Below are 17,358 nucleotides of genomic sequence, written 5' to 3'. Positions count from 1 at the left end.
TCCTGGAGGCGATGATTCGCTCTAGGATCTTCGCCACCTCGTCCAGCATGACGAGGAGCCTGAACCCCGAGGGGGAGTCCGCAGGTCGGCCCGGCTTGGGCACCAGGTCGAGCCTTCCCTCCTTCCAGTATCTCGGGAACAACCCCGACCTCAAGCAGTCATCCATGAGATGCTTCAGGGCAATGCGAAGGACTCGTCCCGGTACCCAGTCCGGGCCAGGGGCCTTCTTCCGCCCCCGCAGCCGTCTCACCGCCCACTCCAACTCCCCCACGGTGATTTCCGGGGGGGGATTCCTCAGTCTGCCCCCCGTCTGCTCTGGAGGGCACCATAGTCGGTGGGGTGAAGGGCTGCAATTCGGGGAAGAGGCCCTCCACCACCCGGTTAAGGAGATCGAGCTCCAGTGACTCCATGGGAGATGAGCCGTACAGTTTGTTGCGCACAACTTTGTTCGGCCTCCCCCATGGGTCCGCGTCCAGTGTGGCCAAGAACTCCTCTTTCGCAGAGTCCTTGACCCGCCCTATCGCGACCTTCAGGGCCTGACTCGCGCCCTGAAGGGCGCTGTGGAGCCTTCTCTCCTCACTCCAGGTGTGGCGCCTGCGATGGCATCGGCCCTAGGCCCGCCGGGCTGCTGTACTGGCGGTGCGGAGGTCCCCAATCTCCGCGGTCCACCAGTACTACTTTTTGCCCGGGGATTTGAATTATATCTAAAAATAGAGTTTTCGAATGATGAAATTTGTACATGAGTAATTAATAGTTTTTCTATAAATACTTTATTACGGAATTTTCAATTACAAAAGTGTTCCAACAAAATTTCAAGCAAACATTAACAAACAACACACCTCGACAGCCATTTTGCGAGTAAAAGTGTCTAGTTACAATGATAATTTGTATTTACCTCATTTAGCTAATACTTTTTATTTCTTCTTAGACCCAATACGTACGTCTCCAAATATGCGTAGCGGCATCCGAGTGCCGCAATCAAACATGCCGTACAGTGCTGCAGAACGTCCTACCCGGCAATTACAGCGTTGGCGTCAGTCCCATCACTGTGCACGGGGCAGGCAACAGTTCGACGAAGGCGTTCTTTTACATCGAGGTATGCTATTTAATTTAATTTCGTAGTAAAATGTTATTTTTCGTTCTTCGCAGTAAAATGTGGTCACAGGGATCTGTGTCTAGTATTTTTACTCTTTACGGTTGCATTTACCGTTTACGTACTAGTCATAAAGTAAAATTTATATTATCATCAAACCCTTAAATCAGGGTGACCCATAGCAACGTGCTTTAAAAATCAAACAAAATTCGAATCTTACTATTGTTTATTGTAATTTATTTTTAAATATTACATGAACAATTTCCATATTATTATTTAAAAATCAAATTGTCTACTACGACATTCCACTAATCTAGCTCTTAAGTTTTAGAATACGCGCTGAAATGTTTGTCGTGAGTTCAGTCTCATTTCCTGACAGACGTTCTCCTTTAATATGCTTATTGTTCTTGGATTGTTATCGTTGCTTTTTAAATACCTTCATAAGAAAAAATCTGGTGTGTGAGATCTGTACACCTAGTAAGCCATGTGATATCACCTCTACGAGAGATAACCTTTCCAGAGAACATTTCTTTCACCGCTTGCATACTGTACTGCGTCTGATGTATACCAACTTGCTGAAACATTGTACAGCTTTAACCTGACATTCTCACAAGTTTTCAAAAATATGAGGTCCTATAATTCCCCAACTTGCTATGGCAGGCCAAACAGTGACTTTCGTGGAATGAAGAGATTTTTAATGTTTTGGACGAGGGTTCACATCACTCCAATATCGACAATTCTGTTTGTTGACAAACCATTTACATGAAAAAGCGCTTCATCCAGTGAAACTTTAAATAGAGTTATAAAATTCGTTGTAACGAAATTCGAGACAATCCCAACACAGCCGAACGTTTACCGATCTCTTTACTTCTTCTACGCATTCGTTTGTACGAGAGAGAGGTTAGTTTACGGCCTTTTCTCGTGGTTTGTATGTGGAAGCTATCTCTTTTTACCAATTTGTTTTACCAATATTTTATCAAATTCACACTAGGATAGTGTTTGTTGCTGTTGAAATCATATTCGGAATAAACTTCGGACAATGATGTAAGAGCGACTATTTTTGTAAAAGCGCGAACAAGAGGCGCTTTATCCTCCAGTAACTATTTCATGGCGACAAAAATGGCGCAAACACATCTATATCTCGATGCCATTCACTCCCCCTCTCACCCGTCCCCGCGTCTCCGTTAAAAAAATATTTGAAAAATTTACATGTTACTATGTGCCACACTGTCTGTATATTATTATATCTTTTTAGACATCATCATGTTATAAAGCAATTTATAAAGGAGTAACCTCGCTATATATTATATTTACATAGTGATTAATTACAATTGAAAAACACAGTAACAGGTTTAAATTAATACACGAAAACGTTATGGTTTTCCAGGAAAAAACAGCAGGCCATGAATGGGTTTGGGGAGTAGTGGGTGGTTGCATTATTCTTACCATGATACTGGCCATCGGCATCTGGTACGCCAAGCGAGGGTTCCTGCAACCGGCCGAAGCCAACAAACTGTTTGCTACCGTTAACCCCGAATACGTCTCGACTGTGTACGTACCAGACGAATGGGAAGTGCCGCGAGCGAATATCGAGTTAATCAGGGAACTTGGACAGGGATCTTTTGGCATGGTAAGTGGGTAAACTAGTAGTAATAGTTTAGGATTCTCGTGAATACAGAAAGCGTATAAGTTATTGTTTTTTTTTTTCAGGTGTACGAAGGAATCGCAAAGGGAATTGAGAAAGGCAAAGCGGAAACTCGATGCGCTGTGAAAACTGTCAATGAACATGCCACTGACAGGTAAAAATGGTTATTTCCAGAATCAGATGGTTTTTTTAATTAAATGCGATCTCTCGGCCGATTGCTTCGAAAGTTCGTTTTTGTCACCAGAAAAGTTACATTTTTGCTGCATAAGTTACATTTTACAAGTTCGTTTTTTTACTTACGCCTTAATCCTAAAAATGAAAAAGCAACTGTAGTTGCTAGTTCAAGAAGAAATGAGCTATATCCAGTAATTGATTGATTTCCTTTTTTTTTCAAATTCCTTTATTATATATTTTGGTTAGTTTTTTATTCGTTAACTATTTAGGATTTACAATAATAAATATTGAATTTAAGTCGTCAAAAGTTACGAAAATTGCCTTAAAACCAAAGTTACTTACATATTACTCGAGTAGGTCAAAACTTACGAAAAATGTAAGATTCTGGTAACATTGCTGAACATTCTGGTAAAAGTGCATCATAGCTCGAGGAAGGGCTGCACGCGCAAGCTAGTCCTTATGAAACAAATGACACATTGTCCTCAATGTCTTGTCTACAATTTACGAATCGTTCGCGAAATCGTAGCCTTGCGAAATACGCGTCAGTGAAGCTGCGCTCTATAAGGCTCTTGTATATAACCATAGCGAAATGATACTGATGTATTGTCACGGCGTCTGTCGTCATTGCCGCGTTGTCGAAACTCTACCTTAAGCAATCGAATATTTGCGCTATTGCTAACTGCTCAGTTACTTAGCGGTAAAGGGTGAAGATACTAATAAAAATAGTAAGCACAAAAAACGTTTGTACTTAGGAAAATATAAAATTCCGTTATTTTCCAGGGAGCGTATCGAGTTCCTAAATGAGGCCTCGGTAATGAAGGCGTTCGACACTCATCACGTGGTGCGACTGCTAGGTGTGGTGTCCCGTGGCCAGCCCACACTTGTCGTTATGGAGCTGATGGAGAACGGAGACCTAAAGACATATTTGCGCAGTCATAGACCTGACAGCGAGTCTTCGCTGCCGAAAAAGGATAACACATCAAATCCGCCTACATTACAAAACATTTTACAGGTAATAAGTTACCGTGTGTCTGTACCGTCCCGTATGTATTTTAAACAAAATTAAATGTACTACTACTGTAGTGTACTAATAATGTGTTAATTGGATAAATTGACTCCTAAACAGGTGCTATACTGTCTACCTACATATTTAATAAGGACCATACTTTTACTTTAATAATTTCTCAGAAAAAAAAAATTAATTTAATAATGAGCGCAATTCATTATATTTTCATAAACCACTGAGATTGTACAAACAATAAAAAAATACGTTGTATGACGTTATATTCAATGTATGTTGCTCATTTTTGCATTCCATTATTATTATTTATTGAATAGCCATAAAAGTTTCGTGTGTTGTGACCACACCCGCAAAATTTTGTAAAGACAATACTTTAATAGAATATAAAAGAAACCATTTTGCAATGCCATAACACAAAAATACACAGAAAGAAAGTGTAAAAAAAAAGCAAAGCAAAAGTAAAACAAAAAATAAACATTGGGCAATAAACAAAGGGCCCGAAACGTCGGTTTGTTTGAAAAAACAAATATACGCGATTTAAATCCGGAAAAATAGTTTCATTTCCTATGTGTAACAATAGCGAACCTGACCGAACCGAACCTAAGAACTCGATATAATCATGAAATTTTAAATAATCAACACATTTTGAATAATGTCATGTGTGGGCTGTCGCGTATGTAAAAGGGATCGCTCAATTAATGCCACACGCGAGATTAAGGTTTGACGCTGGCTTTCAGTGGACGCTAAAATCGAGTGAGCACCGGACGCCTGTGTCGCATATACAAACTAAAATAAACTACGTAAATATTTGTGTAATGTAGCACATTGTGTTCTTGCGGTGTGCGTAGAATACTTCAATAATCTTCGATACCTCCATATAGTGATAAGTGTGTGCTGTATAGTATCCAAAATTTACAACAAAAATATTAGAGACCATTGTAAAGCAAGCGTCTCCTATAAATAGAGGGATATACTGTCTGAGGACTTCACTTGTACAGTCAGGTACAGCTAGTTTTATATAAAAAACAGCTCCGTGACATACCACTTTAAAGATCGTTACTTGCATTGAATATGTAATAGTTTTTTATTTTTTTCAGATGGCTGTAGAAATAGCCGACGGTATGGCCTATTTATCGGCCAAAAAATTCGTGCATCGCGACCTAGCGGCGCGCAACTGTATGGTCGCCGGGGACCTCACGGTCAAAGTGGGGGACTTCGGCATGACCAGAGACATTTATGAGACTGATTACTATAGGAAAGGCACCAAGGGCCTACTGCCCGTACGGTGGATGAGCCCCGAGAGCTTAAAAGATGGGGTAAGTATTTTAACTGGAACATGTGATTTGTTTTCAACATATTTACTCATTAATCTTTCTTGTTAACAGGTGTTTTCTAGTAGTAGCGACGTGTGGAGTTACGGTGTCGTCATATGGGAGATGGCCACGCTCGCTATGCAACCATATCAGGTACGTTTATATATTATCTTGTTTTTTGAGAAATCTCACGAAAAATACATTCAATACATCTCGATAAAAAAATATAGTTATGTAAATGAAACTTTTTGACAAAATTCTAAGTGTCACTTATCATAGGCAGAGTGAGTTTATTTACCTAAACTTCTAGGAAGCAATACACATATCAATAAATATGATTGTAAGTAATAACAATAACTTTACTATGTAATATACTGTAGCACATTTAAGCGAAAATTTTATTTTGCAATATTTATTTATTGAATATCAAGATAGTAAATCATTCATATATAAATAAATCCATGCAATCAATCAAATTCATTCATAAATGTATGTATGACGACCTCGAGTCGAGTGGCTTGCGCATCGGTTTTTATGGCGTCGTCGTCTCGTCTCATCTCGTGTTGTTCGATCTTTGTATCGATAATTATAACTATTTTCTTTTGACTTTTTGCCTTCTATTGTTAATCATTATACACCCAAATTACAAGTAATTGAAATAGAGTGCACGCTATTTCTAATACTTGGGAGTTCTGTATCCTTGGTTTTCATGGACTAATATTGTAAATTTGATTGTTGCAGGGTCTGTCTAACGAGCAAGTAGTTCGGTACGTAGTGGAGGGCGGCGTGATGGAACGACCGGAGCAGTGTCCGGACCGCCTGTACGAGCTGATGCGCGCCTGCTGGGCCCACCGACCCTCCGCACGGCCCACCTTCCTGCAGCTGGTGGCGGACCTCGCGCCATCCGCGCATCCGCGCTTCCGGCAGCGATCCTTCTTTCACTCGCCGCAGGGCCAGGAGCTTTACTCGTTTCAGAGGACCTCAGTCGGTGAGTACGCGTACGAAATGCACGTATCTTAACACTGGTACAGCTGACAGTAGAGAACTCTTAACACCATATCAATCAGCACAATAACCTTTCGTGAACTATAATATCCGTTCTACTCTGGTGGCTGTACATATTAACCCAAGAAAAGTAAACTTTTTGTCACTTGCTTTTCTTAACATGCACGAGTATTTCGCACATTATTTTTGGGGTAATAGTACATATCAGCAAATTGTTAAACGTACACAAAATTTTATTAATACAAATTCCTATACATCGTTTTTGGGTCATCGGTGAATGATAACATTGGCAAGTTAACACGGAACGTTTTATCGAAGTAACAACGCTTATCGTATTAATTTTGAGGATACATAATAATATGGAACGCTTGTTTGTTACACGGCCACGCCTTCACAGAAGTCTGTGGCGAGCAGGCCGCGCACTGATGACCGTAAGTAGCGGGTACTGCATGCAATTTACAGCACCTTTGTTATCATTTCCTGAGTGGCCAAAAATTATGTAGGGTCTGTTATGATTTAGAGCACTATCGCTTTCGGCCCCGTAGTGATTTTTATTAAAAGAAAAATACTGAATAGTTTGCAACTGTTCATATGAGTTGTTTGTTACTTTACCTAACTGCAATCGGATGATGGGAAAATAATTGTTTCCGAAATGCTTAGAGTTTAGTTTGCGAGTAGATTCAAAGGTTCGCCAACAACGTGCATGTAGTCAGGGTCAATCGTGTCGTGTTGCAGAGGAGGAGACGGATCTGCCGGAAGTGAACGTGGGCGCGGTGGCGACGGGCTCGGGATCCAACCTATTCGGGGTGTCGGGGCGGCTAGCGTCGTGGATGCGCGAGCTGCCGTCGCTGCGCAGCCGCACGTCGAACGACGCGGCCGCCGAGCCCCTGCAGCCGGCCACGCCTCGGCCCATCGCACTAAAGGCCGCTCCCAACGGAGTCCTGCGTGACCCCGACCCCGCCTCCACGGGCTGCTAGCGTTAGGCGGCCACGCGGCCCCCGCGGCCCCCGTGGCCCGGTCCCCGGCCGCTTTATCTACCTCAGGCCGGCCGCGCGCGCGGTCGGCTCTTCGAATCCTAGGTGTAAGCGTAGTTAGTGAAATCACGAGCGGCGTCTGTCGCTCGCTGTGTTATTTTATTTATTTTGTACGTACGCGCTCGTCGCTCGACGCCCGAAGGCCCCCCGATCACTTTCGACTCTAGCGTAAATTTATCTCAAAATTGTCTTATTTTATAGGGAAATTTTCATAAATCTTCTCTGCATTTACTACACTAATTTATTGCACACGGAGTGTGCTCGCGTGCAGAGGCGACGATTTTTTTAAAAGGTTAATCTAGGCAATTATTCGTTTAACGTTTCTGGCGCGACGGGTGCGTTTTTTTTTTCGTCTGGCGATTCGTTTTCATATCAGGAAATTAATATTTTTGCTGGAGCGATATTGAGAGTCGATCTATCTCGACGTGAATCCTATATAGTTTACCTCATTAATATAGTTGTATCAGTGTCGTTTTTGACATGAACCGTTGTGCACCGACACTCCGACCGGACTAGTTTCACAGGCGACACCACAAATAAGTACACCTGATAGTATTGTCCAGTCTACGGTGGATCCAAAAAACACGATTAAGTACATAGTTAATTACACAACAAATCTCTGCGGTGCACAATGGTGATAGCCTATTAATATTAAGTTTATGATGTAAGATGTAAAGTGTGTATAGGTAAATGATTGCTTAGATAAGGTCGTGTACAAATTACTTTGGTTAATTTCTTGACGTTTAGCCGGCAAGCTTCTGATGCTTGGCGCGGGCGGAAGGCGACCGGCCGCCACGTTGCTGTTAAGAGCACTCTTTGTTGAGAGTGCGCGCGCGCCGCAGCGCCACCGCCCGGCGCCATCGATGCAACTGTTTATAATACTCAGTTCTTCCCTTCCCTCGCGTCGTGTTTATTTCCTTTACACGACGGAGAAAAACAATGGACTTCATTTGTAGCGACTCATTTAGCTCTTTCTTTAAACCAGTATTAACGTTTTCCCTATTCACATCTAACATTCGAAACTACCTGCAGACGATACTGAGTGTGTTCATACCGTCTTTACAAGTGAAATCCACTGCCGTTTCAGTAATCGGTTTTAACCACCAAAGACTTATACAACACTAACTAATAAAACTGTATCTACTGTTATTTATTAACACTGTGTTATATATAGTTGCAATCTTATTCATATGTAATATTTGATAATAGTACCCATGGGAATAGTCATAGTTTGTTGCAGTTGACTCTTTAATACGAAGCTGAAATCAATGTGTTCTATATCAATTACAATGCAATAGATATACCTGCCATTATTGTTGTTGTATAGTTATATTATAACAATTGTTTAGTACGAAATATACTCTACTGTATATAGACAAAATCTAGCTACATAGGCTAGAACGCAAGTTGGATTTTAGCGTTCGTTGCTAAGACTACTTCTTGACAAACACAGATATGCCTAAAGTCTGACTAGCAAACATTATTAGAGGACTGGTGACCGAATGCAATTACATATTTATGTATGTTATTGTCACAGGTAAATCAAATTATATACGGGATATATACCCAATGATATACGTATATTTAATTTGTATAATTATTGTATGCGATTTCTATATAACGTATTTGTATTTTCTGCCTGAGTCCAATTAACTTACAATTATTTTCATAGTATCTATGAAATTTTTCCATTGTTGACATGTTTATTTTGTTTTTTTTTCTGCGTAAATGGTAATTCAGTATCTCTAGAAAATCTCAATTTGTTTTTAAAGTTTATGATTGGGCTCATAGTATGAATTATTGCAATGTTATAAATTCGTTCCCTTTACATAGTATAGTGTTATTATCTATCTCGTACTATGTAAAATTTACGCTAGCTCCATACACAAAAACTTACAGTATACTATTTTAAATCTACAGGAATATTTAAGTTGTAGATTTTATATGTATTCAATCAAAGTTCCAATACTGCAACAATCCTAGGGTCGGCATCGCAGCGTCTGGCCGCACCGGCGACGCTGCGGCGCGGGCCGATATAAAAACTATAACGATAATATGCTATAAGGGTATAAACGAGTGCCTTCAGACATCCAGCCTTCAGCGGAATGCAGGATTGTTGATTGTGTGAACATGCCGTTACATATATCATACGACTATGCGGTTCCATTTGTGTGTGACGTGTTACGAAATTGTTTATCTTGAAACGATAGATCTATTTTTTTATCTCATTCCTTAAGATGAACAGAGTCCTCAAACACAATGGAAAACGTGTTACAGGAATGCAATTCGACGACGATGTTGGCTGGGCATGGGGCAATGAAACTTGAAAGGTTAGCGTATAGTATTTATTTATACATTTAACGTCTAAATGTATGGTCGCCGCGGCGGCCGAGGTTTCTGTCCGTTCAAGTTGTGAGGATGGCGGCCGACGCGGCTCGCGAATAGGGTGGGCTAGGTGTACACATAATCGAGTGTCGTTGTTTGTTGAGGGCTCAAGGCACGTTGCATTGTTCGTATTGTTTCATTAGCGAAAACATTTCAATCTTCGATTTCAAATTTATTTCCAAAGTTCAAATCCAAATATTTCTTTAATTTTAGAAATTGCATAGTGCCTTTTGCTCAATTTATGAAAATGTTGTAGGTACCATTAAGTATAATATTAGCGCCATATTTTTAGTTCCACCTTGTATGTGAATCGTGCACATTTCAGTGGAGTGGGAGATGTAAGTCCCCTTAAGCATGCATACATTAAAAAGGTGCCATCTCGCACTACACGAAATGTCGGGAAATAGCCTATTGGTTGAACAGCGGGAGTCTATCTGGCAAGCTATCGCGCCGCGGCGAATCGCGTGCGATTACAGTTCCTGTACCAACGAGCGAGCCCGGTTTCCTTGCGGCTGCGAATCGCCTCACACTACCACGCTTCTAGTGCAATCGAAGTATGATTCGGAGTTGTATTAAGCTTAAAGCACTGGCTGAGTGTTGTGGGGGGCGGAGCACGGCCGCACAGCCGAGGCAAGTCTCGCACAACGTTGCCTCACACAGCGTTCCCTGCGGGCTTTATAAACATTTAATTTCTTCGCTCTTATTTTTATCAGTATTTCCTTTTTATTGTGATTTCCACCTAGTAAGGCAGTTACATTACCTCATTTTAGTAATTATATTATGCATAAATTATTGACTGATAAAATAATTTCCAAATGATGTGTTCCTCGTGTGATTTGTGTGCGTGTTTTATGTATATGAAGTGGTGGGGGTAGCGTTGTGCTCTATGCTCAATTTAGATACAATTTCACCAAACGATTGAGATAGTGTACAATTTTTATATTTTATTTAATGAGAAACGAGTACCTATTAATAATAATTTTAATATTTATATTAATAAAAGTTACAAAAAATAGAAAACTCTTATTTTTACTTTTTACCGCTTGTAGAAATATTTGTACGCTTTTGTTGTTGCCGTTCCTTTTTGAGTTCTTGCAAATCTAGTTTTAGATGCTTTCTTGGTATGCGGCCGGGAACTGCACACAGGCAAGGCTCTTCCTTGCCGTACCGTATAAGCAAACAGACAGTCCTGAGATATGCTTCTTCGCCGTTATCTGGCAATTCTCTCAATTGTTCGATATAATACTCGGGAAAATTGTGTTCGGTCGCGCCTAATATCATCATCTCCTTGTAGGTCCAGGAAGGCCAATTCTCCACCGGTATTGTGTCGTTATCTCCTCTAGGCAGAGGGTTCACTTTAGCTATGTAAAGGCGACATGTAAAATATCCCATGTGGGGCGTAAGAACCTTCGCGTATTTGTAATAATATCGTTTTATGTCCACTCCTTTGCAGCTGAAACAGGTTAAAGGTCTAAATAATATGCCACACCAATTGCCTGGTTTCAAACTTTTCTATGTCATCTTGATGAACCGCCAGCTGTCAATTCATCGGGATGGTCTTTAACCATATCTGCTAAGCTGTATAAAGACCATTAGCTTTTTTCTCAGTCAGTGTAGGGATCTGTCAACGAATTTTTTTTTTGCTTCGAACAAGGCGTGCGCCTGGTGGTAAGCTACACGTCTGCCCATAACAGTTGCAGTGCCACTCAGAGCTGTAAATCGCAAAAATCCGTCACCCTTCAGGGTGCATGTCGCAACATAAGTTGACAAGCACCATGTGTCAGTAATTTCACCAGTAACCTCACCCTTCAAAACTGGAACACAGTAATGCTGACATTATTGCTTGGCGGCAGAAGTAGGTAAGGTGGCAGTACTTCCCTGGACGAACTCTTTCGTAAGAAGCTCTACTGCTGCTAAAACTAAACCTTGACGTGATGCTGCAACCAGCAGCTTGATTTTTGTTGCCTCTCCCGACATTTCAAATCGGAACAATAGTTGATTTAACTCACAAATTAGATTGATCTCGGCTGATTGAAAATGATGACTTTATTGACTTTCTGGAGCACACTGTTTTTAGGGCATAGGGCAATTTTTGAAGATCGCAAAAGCATTTGCCTGTTTTTGGTAGGATGTCGGCAGCATATTCTCTGCTAAATAGTCAACATATACTTACTCATCAAGTGACACCAAATCGTTACGGTTGATTTCCCAAATGGCTCCCCACACATGCGCATTCGCTGTAGGCACAATGGTTGCTTCAGGTCCTCCCCAAAAATTGGAATAATGAATGAAATCTAATCTGTAATTCTATATGACAGAGATGTTAAAACGGTTAAATAGTTTGGTAAACCATTTTTGCAATCATGGATTAAACATTAATCGTACATACGTTCCTTTTGGTTAATCAAAATAAATGTTTATTTTCATAGCAATTTTACCCAAGCATTCCTATACGTGTATGTAAAAAACAAGCACTGAAATACTTTAAATATTCGGATTGAAGCAAACTTTTTTTAAAGTAGCAGAGACTGATGTGTTTTGGTGAAGTTGTTTATAATAAGGTGAAAAGAAATTGAACCGCCACCTGTAGGAGCACCACATACATTAAGCGTAGTATTGTATCGAAGCTTAATTTATTAGTTTATACAAATTCCTTTACGGTAGGGCTATATTCTACAGCTTCGATCCTATGCGTATTCAACGAACTAAAAAAAAAGAAATACATTACTTACATCGAGTCGCGCAATGGAAACAAATTCCGCAGAAGGTGAGTACATATGAACTCTAAATGTGAGTAAATTAGGACCGTACGCAAAATAGTAAAATGTTGTCGGTAACTGTGGCGCCCCTCTTCTCATCGTTATGTAAAAAAATAAAATAAAATAATTATGTAATCCGAATTACACACGTATAAAATTTAAAATGTACTACCTATGAATTTAAAAACTAATAGGAACATTTTAGATTTCAAAATCTTCTTTTAAACATGAGAGATATACGTTAATCCACAACAACCTCACCTCTTGGAAAGTAAAGATGTGGACGAGGGTGCTAGGTAAATGTTAGCCTAGAAGATGCCTGTACCTATGTCAAAATGTCGTTCTTATTATAAAAGTAAATTATCAAAATCGTTCAAGAAGCGGCACTCGGCAAAGGAGATGCAAAATTGTTCATGTGAATTATAAGAACATGTACCATGAATATCTCGCTGCATCTGAGTGGGTGGTAACGGAAGGGTGCTGGCGGGATTAAATCGTGTATTACGCAGATATTGTAGGTACACAGACGCACTTCTAAATCTTATAAAAATGTCTTCTGAAGCCACTCGATAGAGACTTGCTCCTACGAGCGAAAGCATGTCACTGATAGCGGGCAGATTCGTCCCAAAATACTCCAAACAAAAAGAGATTTAAGTTCAAAAAAGACATCAAAGCTACTCCTAAACCCGCTTCACATTAGTGAACCACAATCTGATATTAGAAAAGATCCCAAATTTTTTGGTTCTTGGCAGCAGTTTTTGGAATGGATATAGCGGCCACAATCCGGTTGGCAGAAAGATTTAAATCCAAGAGCCGGAGCCCGTTCGTAGCGTAGAGGCATCTTGGAAAATCGGAATAAGTGTGAATGGAGTCCATTTTGTGGAAATAAGATACGCTTGTGTTTAAGAGGCTATGAATCTGGCCTTTCGCCATGTCTACCTTTAGTGAGATTGAAAGCTGGTTTTGGGATTTTGTAATAAATTGGGTTTGGATTGTTTTGATTGGTAGTTCAGAAGATTTCAAAACTAATCAATGTGCGCATTCCTCTAGTACGATATGGTACAGAAATAAGCAAATATAAACACAAGGTTTGGGTGTCGCGAAGTTTTTTGAATAAGTAATACGAGTATGTATTGCAGAGATTATCAAGGTCCAGAATTACTAGCTAGCAAAGCGAAGAGATTAACACATGATGATTCATGTTTGGCCATGGCTTATACAAGATATTACTTGTCGTAATTTTCAATTCGTGGAGATATGCGTTTGTTTTCCACATCCTAGTCAGGGCAGATGCATCTGGTGGAAAACAATAAGTAGGTATATACGTGGGTAATACGAAAACGTAATGATAACTCACATATTTTATTAAAATGTTTGATATGATAATTCAATAAAAAACAATATGAAATGACATATTGACTTTGACATCAATGTTCGTGTCGTCAATAGAAGAAGCTTAGGACTCCGCAACACCGCTGGAGTCGAATCTAACTTGTTGGTAATTTATCTACTTATGTATACTTAAGAGCAAGAGTGATAAGCCACCGCCCGCCGCTGAATCTTATACTTTCTGCTGCTGATGAGAAGATTATTAAAGAGTTATTATTGCTTTTTAAACCAATTTAAAAAGTTGAAACATATTCTTCTTTTTCGTTGAGCCTAATGAAGGTTTATTTTATAGTTAATTTATTCTAATATAACTGTATTTTTGTATTCATAAAAACTCGCGTCATATCGGCGCAATTGGCCTAAATAATTCAACACTTAAGTAGATACCTATTTCATTAAATAGGGTAGTAGGCAATAAGGTACAACTCATTTTACAGGCTTTAAACAACCTTGGTCAATATGTTCATTGATATTATATCTTGCAATGTAGTAGAAACTGTAATACCAGAAACAGCATCAAGTATAAAAATCAGGGATGGTTCGGTAATTTTACTGTCAAGTATGTATATTGGTAGAATATTTAAAAAATTACTTTTCTTTCAGCAGGTCCAACATCTCTTCATTTGCTTTATTACCATTGTTAGGTATATTCTTCAAGAGTTCGATATATTCATCAGGCATTTGGCATTCAATGGCCCCTTTGACAATGACATCCATGTAGGTTATGGAAGGCAGTCTATCTTGGGGGATATTTTCGCCAGGTCTTCGAGGAGGTGGGTTTTTAGTTTGCTGGTATGTACGACAATGAACATTCGTCCCATCTGGCAGAATTATTGGAACAGTCCTAGGGAAATACCATTTAACGCCAACTCCTTCTTGGCTGGAAAAAAGCAGTTAATAATGTTAAAGGTTTTAAGTTAAACTTTATAGTTAGCGCTGGAGTGACGTTAATAGTGTTTGGATGCTAATTTGTTTGAGTTCAGTATGCAGTAGAATAGTGAACTGATCAATTGCAGTTAAAAAAATATCACTTGAATGCTGCAAGAAATTCAAACAATAACAGATTAGTTCGTTTTAGAGATACTTATTGCCACATATATCTTAAGGTAAGGCCAGACGAGCGTAATTTTGTGAGTTGCGCAGTTGGCGCTCGACCGAAATTCGGTTGGAGCGCCAGACAAACGTATTTCATTCAGTTGCTTTTTAAGCGTTTATACCAAAGTGACCCCTTCCCACATCCCAACCTCCACCCGCGCCAACCCGTCTCACGCACGATGCGGCCGAAAGTCAGTCGTCATTACGTCCGTGAGTCGGCAGATAATTCATTTTGCGTCGTCTCGTGTGAAACAAGCCGTACTTTTATATGATACCGAATGCAGCGCAAACTACGCAACTTAAGATTACGCTCGTCTGGCCTCACACTTATAGTAATGTTTACTAAGTATCATGGATCAATAACTCAAGAGGACTGCTGTCTCGACGAGTACCAAATAGCTATTTCCGTAACTAATTTTTTTACATTGACAGGCTGCAATAATTTATCAAAACCACTATAATTACTAGTGATAACAAATAAATCAACTAGATGGCGCTTATTAAACTGATTTTATTATGGATAGTGCTGGCTATTCTTTTATTTTGTTTAGGATTAGCGCCATCTACCCATATTAGGAAGCGTTAATTTATAAATTATGTTGTAACACACAATACCTATTGACACGCATATTTGTCAAATATCAATAAATAATTTTAGCCCATGATCAATATATGAATATGCAAGGAAAAAAACTGACTTCTTATACTTCATATTAAAGAGAAATTAATTGATATGCACGGCCATTTACATTATATGTATAAACTAGTTCCAGGCTATTGATCAGCGCCATCTAGATATGACAGAATTTTGACGTTTTTTAAAGTTACGTTTACTATGGAAATTAGCCATCCTCTTGAGTTAGTGGTCCGTGCTAAGTATAATTATTAGAATTAGAAGGTTAACAAAAGCTCTCTAAAATTGTATGAAATCTCCAACCCGTTTTGGCCCAGAGTGGTGGCCTACAGGTGGTGCAACCTATGCTTAGTAGTGGCCTAGGTTCTAGGCCTTTTAAAAATGTTTTAGTCTCTTAAAACTATTTTAGTCTCTTTTTAAATGTGCTGTTTACTCATCACACTCACTTATCCAAAGCAGGCATATCCTTATTATCCAGCCTCCAAATGGCTCCCCAGATGTGTTCTCCTTGTGTAGGAACTATGGTAGCTGAGCAGCCACCCCATCTATTGCTGTAGCCCATAAAATCTAATTGGTGCCCCTAAAATGAGTAATTTTAAATATCTAGTCAACTGATCTCAAATATTATGATTAAAATTTCTGAGAATCATAGCTAGAAGTATGTGTGTTTTAATTTTATAGCTAGGTATATTGTACTTGTACTTTAGCAAAGGCTAAAGAATAATGTTAACTGGAGGTCAATTAAATAAGCAAATAAATAGAACTAGGTAACAGTCAACATAAAAAGGATCTGTACGGTAAAACTGGCCAAGTATTAACACTTTCAAGATGCCTGTAATATGTGTAAATTACACAAAACCACTATAATGTTCGTGAATGTAAGGTACACTAAATTATGCAGCTAAATTTAAAACAAATTGTCAAGTGCACAGACAGTTTTAGGAATTTGAACCAAAAAGATAAAAGTGATATAACTATTTTTAAATTGATATACCAAACAATGGTGATAAGGCTCACGATTGATTAATACCGACAAATCATTGTGATGGAGAACCGAAAAGGGCGTACAACTTACTTCGAGTTTTCCAATTCCTAAAAATTCTGCCGAGGGGTTGTTTATATGAATTCTTTTCTTCAATAAATTACTTCCATATGCGAAGTAAAGGAAGGTATTGGGAACTTCAGCCATAGCAGTTCCGCTCATTGTACTTCTTATATATAACGAAAAAATGTTTGTATTATTGAAGATTTGTCGACAGAATAGTCGTTTGTGCACTTTTGATTTTTATTTAACTGCTCAGCATCCCACTATGTAACAATAATTTTGTTTGAAAGAAAATTAAACAATGCAAAATAAACTTATACAATAAATGTATGAAATATAAATGCGATCGAAAATTGAATTTTCAAAATAATCTCTGTGTTATCACAATGACATCTCTAATCACAACTCGTGTGTCAACTGTCAACATCAGCTGATACGTAAACAAATGTACGTTTCTTTACACGTAATTACGTCTCTATGTACAGGGTTTCATTTTATTTGTAGAATTTTACAATTTTCTAGACGTACCTAGTAGTAATTAGTGAAAAGATTGTAAAACTCAGTGATTTAATAGCTCATTTTTACGGAAAACTGCGTTTCTTTTTAGACTTAGTAGATCTACAGAGGCAGTTGACCGTGGGTTTGTGATTTGCTATACAACTTAGTTAACATTCGAGGAGCCTTCGAGTAAACCAGAGTAAGCTATATCTACACGGTCTACAACACTTTCGCAAGTATTAAACATGTGTACCTAAATCTTAATGTG

General features: G+C 39.1%; 2 protein-coding genes across 8 annotated transcripts in view; one reads left to right on the top strand and one right to left on the bottom strand.

Moving 5' to 3' along the window:
* Window positions 1-10,612, top strand: part of LOC113230427 (insulin receptor-like) — a 112,839-nt gene extending 102,227 nt beyond the window's left edge. The window contains exons 20-27 of one of the 2 annotated variants that reach the window (XM_026464358.1): window positions 929-1,096; window positions 2,481-2,723; window positions 2,804-2,892; window positions 3,693-3,924; window positions 5,031-5,249; window positions 5,319-5,399; window positions 5,988-6,234; window positions 6,987-10,612. In XM_026464358.1, the coding sequence (XP_026320143.1) occupies window positions 929-1,096; window positions 2,481-2,723; window positions 2,804-2,892; window positions 3,693-3,924; window positions 5,031-5,249; window positions 5,319-5,399; window positions 5,988-6,234; window positions 6,987-7,228 (1,521 nt within the window). In that variant the 3' untranslated portion in view covers window positions 7,229-10,612. The remainder of the gene's footprint in view (window positions 1-928; window positions 1,097-2,480; window positions 2,724-2,803; window positions 2,893-3,692; window positions 3,925-5,030; window positions 5,250-5,318; window positions 5,400-5,987; window positions 6,235-6,986) is intronic. The other variant, XM_026464359.1, reaches the window with a different exon arrangement.
* A 364-nt stretch (window positions 10,613-10,976) lies between these two features.
* LOC113230144 (gamma-glutamylcyclotransferase-like) lies at window positions 10,977-16,842 on the bottom strand. Of its 6 annotated transcripts, none has more exons than XM_026463927.1 (5): window positions 16,623-16,842; window positions 15,994-16,127; window positions 14,411-14,698; window positions 11,844-11,938; window positions 10,977-11,123 (listed from the first exon to the last, which is right to left on the bottom strand). In XM_026463927.1, exons 1-5 carry the CDS (start codon window positions 16,749-16,751, stop codon window positions 11,104-11,106), a joined length of 666 nt encoding a protein of 221 aa, XP_026319712.1. In that variant the 5' UTR covers window positions 16,752-16,842; the 3' UTR covers window positions 10,977-11,103. The 6 variants fall into 6 exon arrangements, with proteins under 6 accessions (XP_026319712.1, XP_026319714.1, XP_026319717.1 ...); XM_026463929.1 differs by having other exon boundaries at window positions 10,988-11,123; window positions 11,844-11,907; window positions 16,623-16,839; XM_026463932.1 differs by lacking the exon at window positions 10,977-11,123 and having other exon boundaries at window positions 11,845-11,977; window positions 16,623-16,837.
* Window positions 16,843-17,358: the final 516 nt, after the last annotated feature.

Source organism: Hyposmocoma kahamanoa, unplaced genomic scaffold (genome assembly GCF_003589595.1).
Source record: "Hyposmocoma kahamanoa isolate Upper Pololo Valley unplaced genomic scaffold, ASM358959v1 63, whole genome shotgun sequence".
Lineage (NCBI taxonomy): Eukaryota > Metazoa > Arthropoda > Insecta > Lepidoptera > Cosmopterigidae > Hyposmocoma > Hyposmocoma kahamanoa.
The sequence above is the reverse complement of the archived record's forward strand: the minus strand, read 5'-3'. Positions and strand labels throughout refer to the sequence as shown.